General features: G+C 39.4%; 1 protein-coding gene across 1 annotated transcript; it reads right to left on the bottom strand.

Moving 5' to 3' along the window:
* Nucleotides 1-527: 527 nt before the first annotated feature.
* Nucleotides 528-15,974, bottom strand: mapk9 (mitogen-activated protein kinase 9). The gene is made up of 12 exons (XM_062425009.1): nt 15,761-15,974; nt 8,483-8,629; nt 5,905-6,034; nt 5,436-5,494; nt 4,988-5,126; nt 4,418-4,583; nt 3,134-3,205; nt 2,128-2,310; nt 1,569-1,693; nt 1,398-1,461; nt 1,204-1,275; nt 528-958 (listed from the first exon to the last, which is right to left on the bottom strand). The coding sequence occupies exons 2-12, from the start codon at nt 8,596-8,598 to the stop codon at nt 822-824; spliced, it is 1,263 nt and encodes a 420-aa protein (XP_062280993.1). The 5' UTR covers nt 8,599-8,629; nt 15,761-15,974; the 3' UTR covers nt 528-821.
* Between the last annotated feature and the right edge of the window lie 915 nt (nt 15,975-16,889).

Raw genomic sequence — 16,889 nt, 5'->3', positions numbered from 1 at the left:
CAGATCATGACATCTTTACATACAGTACATTAAATCAGGTAATAAAACTGTAACACTACAACCACAGCTTCCCCATGCTGTCAGGAGTAAAAGCTTGAAACCTATATCACTCAAGCCAATTAATAAAAAAAAAAAAAAATAAAAATAAAAAAAACCTGGTGCAGAAAGCACCACTGACGAGATCTGCAATACTGCTAGCTAGCTGAAGGCTCGATCAAACTTTCGATTAGTGTTTGATCATCAGATGAATATCAGATAGTTGGTGCAATCAACTTATTTTAAGCTTTGTTCGTTTTGGCGTAACATGCATTAGAACAGCTGCGGTCTATGTTCAGTGCGTGTCTGCTCAAATTTGATGACAAATAACCTCTCATCTCAACTTAATATTCCCTAAAAAAATAAAACTGTTAAAACTATTACAGGCATACAGAACAAACAACAATCCCCCACCTACTCCTGGTAACCTGAAAACCAATATTGATGCATACATCATTTATATTTGATCAAGTTAAACAATATCCACAAAGTAGAGAATGATAAACCTTTGACCCAACAGATAGCACAGCTTTGACCTCTAGGATGCAGTCCAAAACAAGTTGAAGAGGATCAACAAGATCCATTAGATCACACATGAAAAGAAAATAGAAAAATAGACCTATTCATTGAAGTTGAGAGGAAAGAAGGAAAATACAGAGAACAAAAAAAATGAAAATATGGGGAGTAAACAGAAGAAAGGAAGGTGATGGTTGATTGATATTTGGATATTGTAAATGGGGGGGACGGGGAGGGGGCAGGCAGACACATGTGGCCATGGACTGTGTTCACTGACTCTCGTCCAGTGGTCCCGTCAGTGTGTCGATGCTGCTGCTGTCTGTGTCCGAGGCCAATGTGTGCTCCGTGGACATAGATGAGATGTCATTGGCTGAGGAGGACTGAGAGGCTGAGCCGGACACCACATCTGATACATGACATGCACACGAGTGGAAGGAGCCAAGACAAGAAAAGTTCAGATAGTTGCAATAGTTGGATCATATTTAAGTGAATTTAATATATTTTCTAATATATTTTTATATAATATATATAACATCTTTTTTTTAAAGTGGCACATTCTTAATTAAACTACTCTTAAATTCAAGGCTTTAAATGCCACTAATTTGTTTCACAATATAACCGATAATGACTGAAGATGGCAGATATACATACCTGAGCTATCTTCTTTCATTAGACCATTCTTGTTCCTCTCCTCCCAGTCAATCACCTCTTCATAAATGAGCTCTGAGAGAAATACACAATGCTACGTGTCATAATGGTGTGCTCAGCATGAAACTATAATTAAAATGTAAAGGAAATAAAAGCTGCACTGCTGTGATGTTTCCCTAGAGGGCAGTGTATCCTACCTTTCCACTGCTCAATGGTGTGCTCTCTCTCTTCCAGCTGCTTATCTGAAATCTGGGGAGGAGGCTGCGCAAGAAAGAGAAATACATAAATCCCAGAAAGGTCATGCAGAATCACTGAAATGATAAAGATGTTACAATAGTGAACCGCCTCGAGTGGAAAAGTCTCCTCACCGCGTCAGCCTCCGCAGGGTCGTACCACACGTGAATGTAGGGATGGTTGAGGGCTTCCTCTACAGAGATGCGGCATTCAGGATCAATGACCAGCATTTTGGACAGCAGGTCCCGGGCTTGACCCGCTGTTATGGCAACAGAGGAAGGGAACTGTTACTATGGAAACGGGACTATGACATCACTTCATTTAAGCGGTCTTCATGGGAGATGATTACTTCCTCTCACGGCACTGGGTAACATCTCTGGTAATGTTAAGACTTGTTTCTCTTGTTTCGGTGATTTGATCTCTAAATGCTACAAATTATGATAGAAAAACGTTGTCTCTGCATTGTCATTCTCTGGACTGGTCATACAGAGGCTCTGTTTCAGCCTCTGCGTCCCTGTAATTTTGTTAGGTAATGTCTCATTTAATCAATATACTGCAGACAAACGCCTCTGTTTTACTGTGATCTATACATCAAATCTAAATACCTAAATAATCTGACAATCTTCTAAAATAAGTTATATTATGCATTTACATTTAGTTAACCAAGTGTATTTGAGTTTCCAGCACACTTACTTTTAAGTTTGTCATGTTCTGAGTCAGATGGAAAGGCCCAGTCTGGGAAAAGCTCTGCAAAGCTGACACCCGGATACTGTGGCTTGTTCATGACATAGTTCCTCACGGTCTCCATCAGACGGTTCATAAACTCCAGACTGGGCGTGCCCAGAACCTCAATCACCTTATTCCACTGGTCAATGTCTGTACAAGATGCTTGTTATGGAAAAACCCTGCTACATTATGTAGAGTGAGTATGTAAGCAGATGAAAGAACTACATGAAAAGGTGAGGAATCCAATGACATATATGTGAAATTACATACCATGTAAATATATATCTTGAAACAGTTCATTGCTGAAAAGAGCTTAATAAGTACTGATATGCACAATCAAAAGCCATCTGACTTACATCCGCAGTAAAAAGTTATTACTTTCACCAGATGAAAAGGTAAGTAAAGAATAGCACGGGTCGATGCATCCATCTGCTGCTACTCAGGTGTAAATGGACAGTGCCACTGAAAGGAGCTGGTGAGTGAAGAGGGAACCAAACCCATTAGCAACAGAGACACGACAGATATGAATGCAAATGATGTTAAAAAAAATAATTTCAATTTGATTCCCTGTAACTATCTAGTTCTGTTGTATTTGAGAGAAGGCTTACATCTCTACAGCCAATATCTCCAAAACTTGGCTACTCTCTGCAACAATCTAGATGGATAAATAGCACTACAGGCAAGATGAAAAATATGTATTTTTGATTTTGGGGTGAACTATGCCCTTTAGTGTAATAAAGATATCTGAATAACGGTTCCACTGATTACTGAAGGTGGTTAAAAAACATAATATGCTAATATAATAGCTCTCTGTTCAAATTGGGGTCTGCTGGAAATCTTGCGTGGTACTATTCAGCAGGTAATGTTTAGAGGGCATGACAAGGACCCGTCTAGACATACAAGAGCCATAAGACAAGAAAATTGTAGATGGAAGTAGGGGGAAGACGGAGACAGTGAGAGCGGTGCAGGATACGGTCGGTGCCTTGGAAGATGACACTGCCTTTTACCATCTCTCCCATGATACACCCCACTGACCAGATGTCCACTGGGAACAGAGAACACACACACACACACACACACACACACACACACACACACACACACACACACACACACACACACACACACACACACACACACACACACACACACACACACACACACACACACACACACACACACACACACACACACACACACACACATATATATTATATATTATATAAAAAAAGATTGCATTACATCAACCACATAATACAATTCACACTAAATGCAAAGAAAATGACATATGGAAGCTACACAGTTGCACTACATGCTCCACAGTTTAAATTCAATTGACAAACACTGAAATGCAGAACACTAGTGCTTTGTATTTTTGTGCATTCTCCAGCTGTGCCACGGCCTGTTGCCTTCATCATATTCATCTTAAGGCTGGCTTTCTTTTCTCTCTCTGGCTTGTGAACAACTTGCAGCCTTCCAGGCCTTTCTCCTCAGTTCTGCTTATCAGTTTACACAGCTGTTGCTATGAGAGTGTGTGTTTAGCACAGTAGGATGTAGTTTGTTTTTCTTTCCCTCTCCTTCTCTCTTTCTCTCTCTCTCTCTCTCTCTCTCTCTCTGAGTTGACTGTTGTACAATGTGTATATGTGTCAAATAACCATTGACTCATCTCTTCTCTGTATTTCAGTTGAAGCTAAAAGCTCTCAGCACAAATAATGCATCCTGATCACTTAAGAACACTTCCAGTCAAATCTACATAAACACCATAAATCAAACATTTTAGCAGTTAGACTATGAATCGTGACTGCTTTTATCTGGGACAGGGTTAAAACATTTTCCTGTTTGACCAGGTTACAGAAAGGCCTGATAAGACTCCTTCCTTGTAGGTATTTAATATTTAATACAAAACTTTGTGGGTAAGTTAGTTTGCACAGGTCAGGATCCACTGTGGACGTGCTGGGCTCTCAGCAGAGAGAGAGATACACTTGTATTTGTTAAAGCATGTATTATTTCTCAGCTGTTTACCATTGCTGCTTTATCATGTCCTTCTAATAAACATATGGAAGTAGATCATATGATGACAAGACCTTTGATAATACTGCATTTAAAAGTAATTCCATTAGGACACAGCAGTGTTGTATAACAACTTAGTAGAGATACATTATTCCTTCATCTATTCCTCTAAGCTCATTCCAACATTTTTAGAGATATAAAATCTACTATCTATCAACTAGGACTGCTGCTCAATTGTCCCTCTTACCATTCTCCTTATACTTCATGCCCAGAATGACTTCTGGGGCTCGGTAGTATCTGGTCACCACATAGGGGGTCATCATGAAGTTAGTGCAGGCTGTTCTTGCCAGGCCAAAGTCCAAGATCTTGAGAGTGCAATCTGACTTCACCACAATGTTACTGGGTTTTAGGTCCTGAGGGGATAGAAACAGCAAAATCTATAGGAGCGTGCAGACATTAACACAAACACATTGACCTAGAGGTATTTAATTCAACACATGCACTGGTGCATTGAATTACTATTATAAATGTCTTTTAGTCTCACAATGGTCTTAAAACCTGCTAATGACTCAGCAGGACTGAAGGGGTTAAATACCACCACAAAAGTCCAAACTACTCAAGCAAGTATTAAAAGAAGTGATAATTACTTGCTGACTTGAGTTAAAAGTTCAAATTTCACATTCCACGTTTTGACTTAAAAAAATACTTTGTGTAAGAATCAATACTTTATTAAATTAAATGGTTTATTAAGAGATTTCTGCAGTGGATAAAATCATTTTTAACTACTTCAGTGCTCAGCACAATCCACCATCCTTACCCTATGGATGATGCCAACAGAGTGCAGGTGCCTGATGCCACAGAGGATCTGGTACAGCAGGTAGGACATTCTCTCATGGTCCAGGTCCATGTGGATCACTTGGCACAGGCTGGCATCCATCAGCTCCATCACCAGATATCTGAAAGATGAGGAAGGAAAAAAAGTAAATGGCAATTGTCTGGTCATAGATACAAGCGAAGACAAATGGATATTGGGAAAAACAGGCACAAAGAAGAGGGAGAAAAAGTAGTGAAAAACAATTTCAGTTAATAGAGCATATTTAAGAAACCCAGAGCAGCAGAGTTTTTAAATAGAGGGATGCTAAGAAAGCACAGTATTCTTAATGTGAGGTAACACACTTTAGTTGAAATCTTTAAATCCCACAGAAAAAGATAGCACAGAGTAGATTGTCACAGTCAAAAAAACACAACCCTTGACTGCCACTCACAGATCCTGGAATTCCTCCAGGGACTTCTGAGGCGTGAACACGTTGATCAGACGGATGATCTGCACAGAGAGAGAGAGGCCTTTAGTCCACTCTGTTACTCTCCCATCTACATCCACTTCACAGTGGAGAGCCAACTGAGGGCAAAGCATTACGTTGGATTGTCTGAAATCTCTCACTCTGCAAGAAATTACATTTGTATGCAAGCTTACTCTTGTTTTTCCAGATTTGTATTTTTTGAATTTTTTTTTTAGCAGAGTGCTTTGTGTTTGTCATATACCTTCCTACTGCAAAACACATCAGTTAAACAAAAGAGGAAAACATGAGAAGATGTGAAGTTACATTTTGATTCGACTGCCAACAGTTTTTACTACCTGGCAGATTTTAAGGAGCAGTCTCACTACTGTACATTTGCTGCTTTATATGTCTGTAGCAGGTAGGAAAAATAACCGACATCAAATCAGATTCTTACATTTTTGTGGTTGACACATTTTAGCAGCACCAGCTCCCTGTATGCACGTTTAGCATGTGTCTGGTTCTGGAAAGGCCGACACAGCTTTTTCACTGCCACTGGTATACCAAGGACTGTATCTAGTGCAGAGCTGTGGACACATCATATGGAAGACAGAGAGAGACAAAGGTTATCAAGGGAGAAAATAAAAAAATCCCACAGAGCAAAGATGACTCACCACAAACTTGACTAGCAAAAAGCCAGCTTCTTGTCTCAAGTAATCAAATCCGCAAAGATGAATCAGTATAAAGAACATGACTTCAGCCTTAAAGCTCTGCTTAACCTACAATATGGAAATGTCAGACTAAACAAACTTAAAACAATTTTTTGCTTTTAGGTTGCCATAAGTACCAGCAAATGAAATATGGATGTTATATTATGAAAAACCTTATGTCCAACAGTGTAATTTTGGCCCCGGGGGCAGCTGAGGAAAGCTCATGGAGAGTCCAAAATGGAAAGGGCTCATTGAATATGATCATGGCAAACTGCTTATTACTGAGTCTGATATTTGCCTGTCAACAGGTCACAATACGCATCATAAAGACAATGAGTATCCTCAGCAAATTATATAGAAATTTGGCCACTGGCTTTCTTGATACTTGATACACCATGTTGTCCGAGGGGAAAACTCTGAACTGATAATGGTGCTTAACGAAAGCTTAAAGTTAACCAATCCATTACAGAAAATTGGTTAAGGAAAATCAGTTTTAAATGTAAACACTTAAATCACACTGTCGGTATGAAGTTATGCTGTACAGCCAAACATACTTTATTTTAAACTCAAGTGGATATTATCAAAAGTGTCAGTTTGAAATTTAAGCATTTATGCCAAATCATGAACATTTTAGAGTAAATGTACAGAAGGGTCCAAAAGTCTGAGACCACTTTCCCATCCACTTGAGTGGGAAAGTGGTCTCAGACTTTTGGACAGCATCCTAATATAAAGAATATCATATATGTATTATTGCCAGACAGTGTGGAATAAGATTATTTAAACCTTAATTTTAACCTTAAAGCTGCTAAAAAGGGGAATCTTGAGATTAAGGGCGTTTTCACACCAACTCTGGTGCGGTTCCGGTGGTGAGAAAGCAACCCGAAACAAATAGGTAAAAACGACAAAGTTGTAACGAATTATGGGTATGGGGGACACTGAATTGTGGATATAATTATATATTTCATTTCATATATTTTATATTTCATTCATATTTCTCGCTGAAGTGACGTGCAATGCGTCTTCGGTGACTCCAGTACATCATCAGATTATTTTCCAGTGGGAGCTGTGCCTTGTTTTCAAACTATCATTTGCCAAAAATTAGCAGAGGTGGGAAGTAACAAAGTATTTGTACTTCGTTAGTCTACTGTACTTAAGTAGATATATCAGGTATCTGTACTTTATTTGAGTATTTATTTTTCTCACAGCTCTTTGCTTTTACTCCCTACATTTGAACACAAATATCTGGACTTCCTACTGCTAAGGTTGTCAAAACAGGATCGTTACTTGTTTCAACCTTGGTGACTTTATAAAAATAAGACATGACGTGCAAATAAATGAAACCGATCTTTTTCTTTTCTGTGTGTGCTCCATGTCATCCCTGGTAAGATGCTGGTAATATGACTATCAAAATCTGCTACTGACAGGGCGAGTCCGTGCAGACAGTGCAGGAATATGACAGCAGCAGTGAGACGCCTGACATGGACACATGCTGTGCACTGTGCACAGTTTATAGAAGTCCATTATAACGGCAGACTGTGACAGTGAGTCAGTGAGGAGCGATTAAAAAATTAACACGTTATACCCGGCCTTTAATCTCTTTGCGATTAACCCTTTAACGCTGACAGTCCTAATATATATATTATATATATATTACACATTTATATATATATCCTGTCTGATATTTGGCTTGCAGCAAAACTAGACTATGTCCAGTGATTTTTTTCAGTACGGGTTGTTAACAAAAGAGGAAAACGAAGAAGATAAACACCAAAATGACCTACTGTATGAGGAGTAATCAGCTCAACTATTACATATTTTGGTTCGTTTAGAAATATGCGTATGTGAAACCGAACCGTACCAAAGTAGGTACGCTACATTGTAACAATTTATGGCCTGCTGTGGACCAAACAATCGAACTATAGGTGTGAAAACGCCCTAAGAGGTTAATGTTAGTCTAGCTAATAGTTATAAAGATTTCTTGCTTTGCTATAATGTGCTGGACAGACACAAACAAACTATCATTCTTTTCACAGTAGACATTTTGACTTGTCATTAGCAGGAAAGGCACAGGTGTTACTAATAACATTAATTATATGTCTATTCTATTCAAGTGTCCCACTAAGCCATGATAGTCTGACAGCGAGCTAGGGTGCACAACACCAGCACAACGGCACTGAAGCAGCTAATTAGGTTCGGCCATCATTAACCACTTGGTGGGAAAAAGTTTACTTTACTCATGCAACAATGATAAGTGTATCTAATTAGAAAGACTCAGTGTATAAACAACACTCTGGGCTGATGTTAATGCAAAGTACAGCAGCTCACCAGACGATGCCTTGGGCCCCGGAGCCGATGGCGCGGAGTTGCTGGTAGCGCTTGAGTACAGTGAAGGTGGAGTCTCCCACCTGAACGCTGTAGAACTGGCCTTCCGCCTCACTCATCCTGCTGAACAGTCAGGACCACCGGCACTGTCTGCAGGAAGCCAACACACACACAGAGAAAGAGAGAGAGAGATAAACAAATAGCATAACTGACTTAATGCCAAGTAGGTCTGCTGTATACAACATCTACCCTCTCCAAGCGGTTCAGCAGAATGCTAAACAAGTTCAAGCTTGTTAAAAAAGCCTACAGAGGGTGCCTACATACTAAAGGTTATTACACCGTTGAAGGACTTGAAACCTTTTTTCAGTCCACTCAATCACTCAAATGTTCCACAGTGAATGGCAGGGCCTAATATGGTTCCATCTGTCTGTCCCTGGCATCACTCCCTTCATTTTCAGCCCAGTCTAAAGCCAACCAATCCATTATCGCTTTCTATCCCCGTTTGTTCTTCTGACAAAGTGGGTTGGAGCTGAAGTCGAGGCTGCACATGCTTTGGTGTGTAAGTTTGTGTGTGTTTGTGTGCATGTGCATGTGTGTTGTAGAGAGCAGAGGCAGCTGACAGCTTGGGGTTCCTAAGGCTCTCACTGCCATCTCTAAACTCATGCTGACACACTCCTGCTCAGTAAACACATACATAACACACACACTCATGCAGACAGCCTGCTCATTATTCTCTGTTCTGTATCCAGCTTCACTAAAAGTGTGTGCAGCCATCAGCATGGTGTAAGCACATGGTGCTTGATACATGTTAATAGATGTTAAAGCATGATGTGTTTGTGTGTTCATAAAAAAATGTAGCAGTGTTAGCACTGATTCCTGAGGCAGGGAGGAGGAGTATTATTCTTGGCCAGGGTTTGTGTGTGTGCGTGTGTATGTGTGGGCGAGGACATGCAATTGTGTAGCTATGCAACAGCGAGCAGTCACGGCTGTTTGTCATTCCTTCAGAAAACAGCCACAGGTTAAATGGAGTCTGATATTTTAGCCGTTCTGTTTTACAGGCATCAAGGGCGCAAGCGCTCACATATTTTTTCATGGTCAGACTGGGCACAGCGCCAAAAAGAAAGAAGCAGCAGGGGAGAGGTTGCGATCGAATAGAGCCACAAAACAACTCCAGTAGCTTGAACTGTAAAGTTAGTCAGCTTTGACTCTGTCACAGAATTGAAAAGAGCTGCAGCATGTGAGCTACATCAGGAAGTCCAGCGGATCAAATGTCAGTTAACTGTTAGTCTGAAAACGTTATTGAAGCGATGGAAGAGTTTGCCCTTGACATCAAATATACAAACATTTTGTGGCTTTTCTTTCTTTTCATAACACTATGAAATGATCAGCAGCCAAAGACGCAGCCACATTTTTGATAGAAAAGGTAGAAAAAGAAGATGATTTCATTTCTATAACGTCACAATGAAGAATCATTAATGACAGATTTTTAAACTGATAATTACTGATGATTACTAAATCAACAGAATTATAATTATTGCAGTCACTGTTATTATCATTATCATTATTATTATTAATAGTAGTAGTTACAGCAGCAGTAGTAGTAGTGGTGATATTATTAGTAGTATTTGTATTAGTAGTAGTAATATGATCATTGTTATAATATTGCTGGTGATCAGAGAAATTAATCTTTAAAAATTATAAGATGACACTTAGAGAGCTCATTTATTTAAAGTTTTAGATTTTGTTTTTCCAGTAAATTACTGATTTAAAAAACTATCAATGGATTCATCATTGCAGACTCAGCTGATATCTTTTTTTTACAGATCAGTAATCAGTAATCAGTGTTGGCAAAAGCATCTCTGACATAGGGCAAAAAAACCCCCAACAAACCAACAAACATATGATAGTAAAATGAGCATTACATCTTTAGGTACTTTTGTACTTTGAGGAAAACATATAGTGTATACATCACTTTTAATTATGTATTATTACACAGCTTTGTTGAATATTTCATTCTGATTGGTCACTTACAGAATTCAATGGTCTGTTATTTCTGAATAACTGACCAATAATATGAATAACCGACCGTTGCTATGGACACAGTTCTGATCCCAGTCTCTGAACCCTGTCTAATCATATCGGTCCGCAGAAGTAAAATTACCAACTGCAGCTCACTCTAAACACCCTGTGGCAACCCCCCCCCCCCACAAACAAACAAACAAACAAACAAAAAACAAGTATTGGGCTCATTGCAGAAATGGAAAAGTGGAGCAAGATCCTGTCCTCTAATCCAGGCAGTGGTAGCAGATCTGTTGAATGCCTCTCTTTGTTGCTTATTGCTACATACTAACCTTTGTGATAAGCGAGAGTGATAATAGTAATCTTTTTGTAACATTATTAACAATTGTATTTCCAGGTGTGTCAACTGCAAAGTCCCAGTAAGAAGGAAATGTAGAGAGATGACAGAAAGCAGACAGAAACAGCAACATCAATGTTCCCAAGGAAGTCCCATTCAGCAAGTCTCACTTCACCATCAATGGAAATGTTTAGTTTAAAGTGAATTATAACGCTGAGCAGGCTCATCTTAAGGAGGCTACAGAGTTTACGTTACGATTAACACAGGTCCACCCGTAGCACCTAACAGATTATTTTTTTTAGCTGAAGCAATAAATTCATTTTTAAATCAATAAAATCATTTTTGAGTCAATATGTTGTGTTAAATGATTGATTTCTTTAGTAAATAGCAGTGTAATAAGATGGATAATGTACAGCAAGCAGGTTATTATTGTGAAATGAATCCCCATCCTGTATCACCCTGTCAGGGTTCATTTTGCAATAATGACCTGCATGCTGTACATTGTCCCTTACATAACACATTATTGCTTGTAATGCCCATTATATCTCAATACATAAAGATGCAGAAAATGAAAACAAGGGAAAATTAAGTTTGAGGATGTTTTAAATAATAGCATAACAATCTTTGTCTTGTCACCGTCTTCACTGGCCACTCCTCACATAGTCTCTAAACCCCACCCCACCCAACCTCTCCCTTTAAACACACATTACCTGTGTTTCCGCAAATTCACACCCTTCCTACTTTATCACCATTCATCACTCTGTTCATTTTTATGACAACTGCTGACTTCCCTTGTCATTTTATGTATCTGGTTGAAGTAACTTCCACCATGTTTTTGTTGTCCCACGGTGTCTATGCTTATCTTTGTTTATATCCTGTGTTTTTTACTGATTTGTTTCTTCTGTAAATGTGGGTTTTTAATCAGTCTTATACATTTTCTCTAGTCTGTGCTTCTTTTTAAAAGCACACACACTGAGGAAACAGGCCCTCAGATGTACAGTAGGAGGTGTGGGTCTGCAACCACACTATTACTCAGATGAAAAATGAATCTGTCTCATCTCTATCTACTTTCTTCCTCTGCCTCCGTGGCTTTTTCTCCTCCTTCTCACATGTGCGTCCAGCTGGCCCTGTTGCTAAACCCATAGGGGAAGGCTGCAAAATGCCTTTACTTTCATTGTGCTTTCCTGACTCTTTCAATTTTCCTTGGCTTTACCTTCCTTTGTCATCTTTTTATGTTCCTGTCATTCTTTCACTCCTCTGCCCTTTCGTGGTTTTCTCCATCTTCCCAGTGGCTTCCCTTAAAAGAAATCCCTACTGAGGGCCTAAATTGTACTGACACACTTTTGTTGAATATTGGAATTATGACATGCAAACTGAGCTTTTGGACACACATGTCCAAAAATGCAGTCGCAAAAGGAACAACATACTAATGGCTAGTCTGTGCTAAATTAGAATAAAATGAAAGTTTCCTTGACAGGCAGGCAGAACAAATTCTAGGCCATTAACACCTCTGTGCAAAAACATTTCCTGGAACATGTTTCCCTCTGAGAAAAATACAGGCTTTGATATTTCAGTTTGAAAAGTGCATTAGCTAAGAGTGGCATTATGGGTTTTTTCTCCAGTATTTTTTTTAACTAAACATCCTGTGCACTGGTTCAGAAAACACACATCAAGCTAAAGATCACAATGATGGGGCAATTAATCATAACCAAAACCCATTTCAGCTGCAGAAAGCACAGCATGTGTACCATCCTTCACTTGCTGCCAAGCTAGGTTAAATTACCGTTGACTCAGCACAGATATATGGACACTGATTAGAAATAGCTGATATAAAGTGAAAATTGCAGGGAAGCTCAGAAAGCCAGACAGACGTGTGCAGACACCTGTTATAGTTCTGTCCAGCAGGCATTGAGGGGGATTCGATTTGATTAGTGGAGATGAAAGTTAATGTCCCCTCGGGAAATCTAGGCCACAGCAGAAAGGGTACAAGTGGGACACATCAAACACTTTGAGGATATAAAGAAAAGAATAAACAAATGCAACTGCTTGTTACATCTCTGTATTAAAGATGTAACCATAGCATTAATCAAAGCAATAAAATCTAATTATCTTCCAACACTATGAACGTATGATGATACAGACAGTACTTTAATACCTTCATCTAGAGCAAATCTGTACATGGAGGAAATCATTCCCTGAGAATAACAAAACACTACAAAAACCAGACACCAATCATGGGGGAGACAATTAATCATGTAATAATGGTGATCACATATCTGGCTAACACAGTTAATTAAACCTGACCCGTCACAATATTCAGGGTGTTGCCAGTTTCTAAAGTACAAACTATCTGATGATCAGATCAGTACTGTAAATAACCAATCTCTACTACTCTCTACTAAGGCCCAAATCATTAAAGCTGCAGACAACCTGCCAGTATAATATCACTGCATTTTTCTACATAGGAGTATATCTATTTAGCTGCATGGTCTTTGATAACATTCTTGATCCAGTTTCATAGTGAGGAAAATATAGTGTTTATTAGAGGTGTCACAATCTCGATTGTAAATCGAATATCGATCGAAATGACCTCACGATCTCGACCTTCGAAATCAAAGGAAGAATCGAGGATGTAGCCACGCCCCCAATGTCACGTCCCGCAGGCGAGTCAAGAGGGGAAAATATATAACTCATGATTAGTCTGAAAATGGCATCTGTGCTAAAAGGACCCTCTCCCCAAAAAAGGATTGAGAATCAAATCAAATCGAATCGAATCGTGACCTTAAAATCGAAAATCAAATCGAATCGAGGATTTGGAGAATCTTGACACCCCTAGTGTTTATATTGTGATTCAGTGCAAACCCAAAACTATCTTCTTCCTAAAGATGGATAAACTATCATAATAAATAAGTGTGACACTACATTCAAGTCAAATTATAGCCTTAGGTAAATTACATTCATTTGACTCTTTTATCTGGAGCAATATAATATTTTTTCCTGTCAAAGGCTCCAACTAACAATTATTTTTATTACTGATAAAGCTGTTGATTGTTTTCTTGATTAATTGATGCTTGGTCCATAAAATGTCAGAAAATAGTGACAAATGTTCACTGTTTCTCAGAGCAAAATATGACATCTTCAACAGTCCACAAACTGAAGCTATTCAGTTTACTGTCAGGGATGACTAAAGAAACCAGAACATATCCCCAGTTGCAGCTTGAATCAGATAATTTGAACTGTTTTTCTTCGAAAATTACTTCAAATGATTAATCGGATATAAAAAATAGCTGGTGATTAATTTAAGTGGTCAGTTAATCCATTAATTGATTATCATTGCAGCTATATTCCCATTCACTCACATTAGGAGCAATTTGGAATTCAGTATCTGGTTCTAGGATACTTCAACATGAGGACAGGGCCACACCACCAGACCTTAGATTAGCATCCACCCACTCTACCAATTGAGTTACAGCTGCCCCATTATCAAGCAAAATAATTGCAATTAGCCTTAGCCGCTAATTGCTGCAACCCTGTTCAATCTTATAATATTCATTCAGTGCATTATGAGTTGCTAGCAGTTAACGGCAGTAACATGTGCCATAACTGAAAATATCAGGCAGACATAAAATGGCAAACAGTTGAAATGTGAATGAAACTGTGGCGGCAGGCAAGTACAAATTTCTCTTTAACTTATCTTTTGAAAATCATAGTTATGTAAGCTATGATTTTGTTCATTTTAATACTCAACGACTGACCTTCACACAAACATCACCATCCTCAACCTACACTCATCATGACTACAGTCCAGCTCAGTCCAGTCCAGCCTTGGGGTCTGACATGGCCGTGGCTCTCAGTTGCGAGCTGGATGGGAGTCAGTGAGCTGGCTCTGATATCTGATTAGCATGGCCTAAAGACTCAGCATCTCATAGTGATGTAGCAGAGTTACAAAACACACACAGGGGCGGATAAAAACTAGGCTGCTGCTGCACCAGAGATGTGCTTTGAGGCTCTGGGACTAGTGTCTTTAAAAAGAATGAAGGATGCTACAGATGTGTTGTTAGATATAGATGACAGGAGCACATGCTGTCGACACATGGCTTGACGAGAAACAATCCTGGTGCCCCTTCATATGTGTATTGTGTGTGTGTGTGTGTGTGTGAGAGAGAGAGAGAGAGAGAGAGAGAGAGAGAGAGAGAGAGAGAGAGAGAGAGAGAGAGAGAGAGAGAGAGAGAGAGAGAGAGAGAGAGAGAGAGAGAGAGAGAGAGAGAGAGATATTGTGTACTTATATTGCAAGTGTAACTAGCTCACACAACCCATGTCAAACTGTTTTTGCTTGGGTGTGTTTCAGTGTGACATGGCAGACTTATCCTGTATCACAGTTGAAAGTTGCCTCTGACATACCAGGCCAAAAAAAAAAAAGGGGGGGGGGGGGGTAAATGAAGGGATCAATAGCAGCAGCTTTTATCACATGTACACCTGTGTTGGTGCTCGGCCTGCATGGGTGTCATTCATTCATCTAAATGTACAGCTGCGTAGCTCCATGGGTAAGTTAAGCTGAGGACATTGACAATCATGCGTCATAACTAACGTATAAAACTGAGAATTATTATATTTTCTGCACATCTGCTCTCTCTCACACACACGCGCGCACACGCACACACAGAGAGGTATGAAATCACCCATGTATGACACACCGCGGCCGCAGCAACGCTGGTACGGTGCCCAAACAGCCCCAAATCATCCGGTTCACATAGACCCATCTCAGTTACACAAAGCCGGTTAAATTCACACCACGTCTCGTAGATTTATGAAGTTCCCGAGGCCTAGACAGCCCTTCTGTCTCACTTCGGAGGCAGCAATGCGGTAGTCGGGGCCGGGGAGCTGAACTAAAAGCTCGGACGGCGGAGGAGGTGGCAGAGACCTACCTTCTCCCTTCGCCGCTCCCAGGGCACTCCCATGCATCGAAAACACAAAGGAAACACTCTGTCCGCCCTTCAGTCACAACCGAGACTCAGAAAAGTTTATATGAACGGGCTGACCGGACTGTCACGACAGACAGACCTCCTCCTCAGTTTTTAGCTAACTCCGGCGGCAGCACGGAGAGACCACGGGAGAGACGGCTGCGGAGGAAGGGAACGCCACAACAACCACGGAGCCTGCGGATGACGTCATCACGCACGTTCTGGGTGCGCGTAAACTTCTTACCTCATCAAAAAGTTTTTGGGTAAAACTTTTCGTGTCATGTCATGATTAACAGCCCAACCTAAAAGTACAGTTTCAGTAAGTAAAAGTTCAGCACTGAAGTCCTCCTCCACTCAAAAATGTTTTTTTTTTTTATCTTGTTCTTTTATTTGAATGTTTAAGCTTCACCGTGAAGAATATGTATGTGCAAAGTTTTACACAAAAAGGCTATTTTCACATTCGCCGACTCAATTTGGAGCCAATCCTGGTCCAATATTCAGTTTATACAAGTGTGCTGTGGAATCTCGAAGCCTCCAGGATACATACACTGAGACTGGACTTTACTGTGAAGTAGGGACCACCAGTTAAACTTTTGAAATAAAATATATTTGTGTATTTATAGACACTGTAATTTTATGAGAAGAAGTATATGTTATTTTAAGGATTTTAACAAGATAATTGAACTTTTTTTGGAAAATATATAAAAATATATCTGATCACCCGACCATAGAGTGAACTACCCCCATTTTAGCATCTCGTGTAAATCAAATATTAGAAACACACACAAATTTCTCAGTAAGTAACAAAATCTGATTTTACTTACAATAAACAAAAGCAGGTGGAAAAATAAGGAAAAACAGCTGCACGCTTTCAGTAGAATGCTTTATCTATTTATTGATTGATAGTGCCTGTTTGTCTATAAAATATACATTATAAAATACAGTCATAGTTACAGATATAATTCAAACCCCTTCCTTAAACCCTATAAAATAAAAATCAGATAAATACAGAATATTATCATTATTATAAACCAATACAAACAGCTGACAAAACAAAGAATTGTTAAAAGTCTCATACATTTAAAAAAAAAAA

Source organism: Scomber scombrus, chromosome 9 (genome assembly GCF_963691925.1).
Source record: "Scomber scombrus chromosome 9, fScoSco1.1, whole genome shotgun sequence".
Lineage (NCBI taxonomy): Eukaryota > Metazoa > Chordata > Actinopteri > Scombriformes > Scombridae > Scomber > Scomber scombrus.
This window is presented reverse-complemented; position numbering and strand designations above follow the sequence as displayed.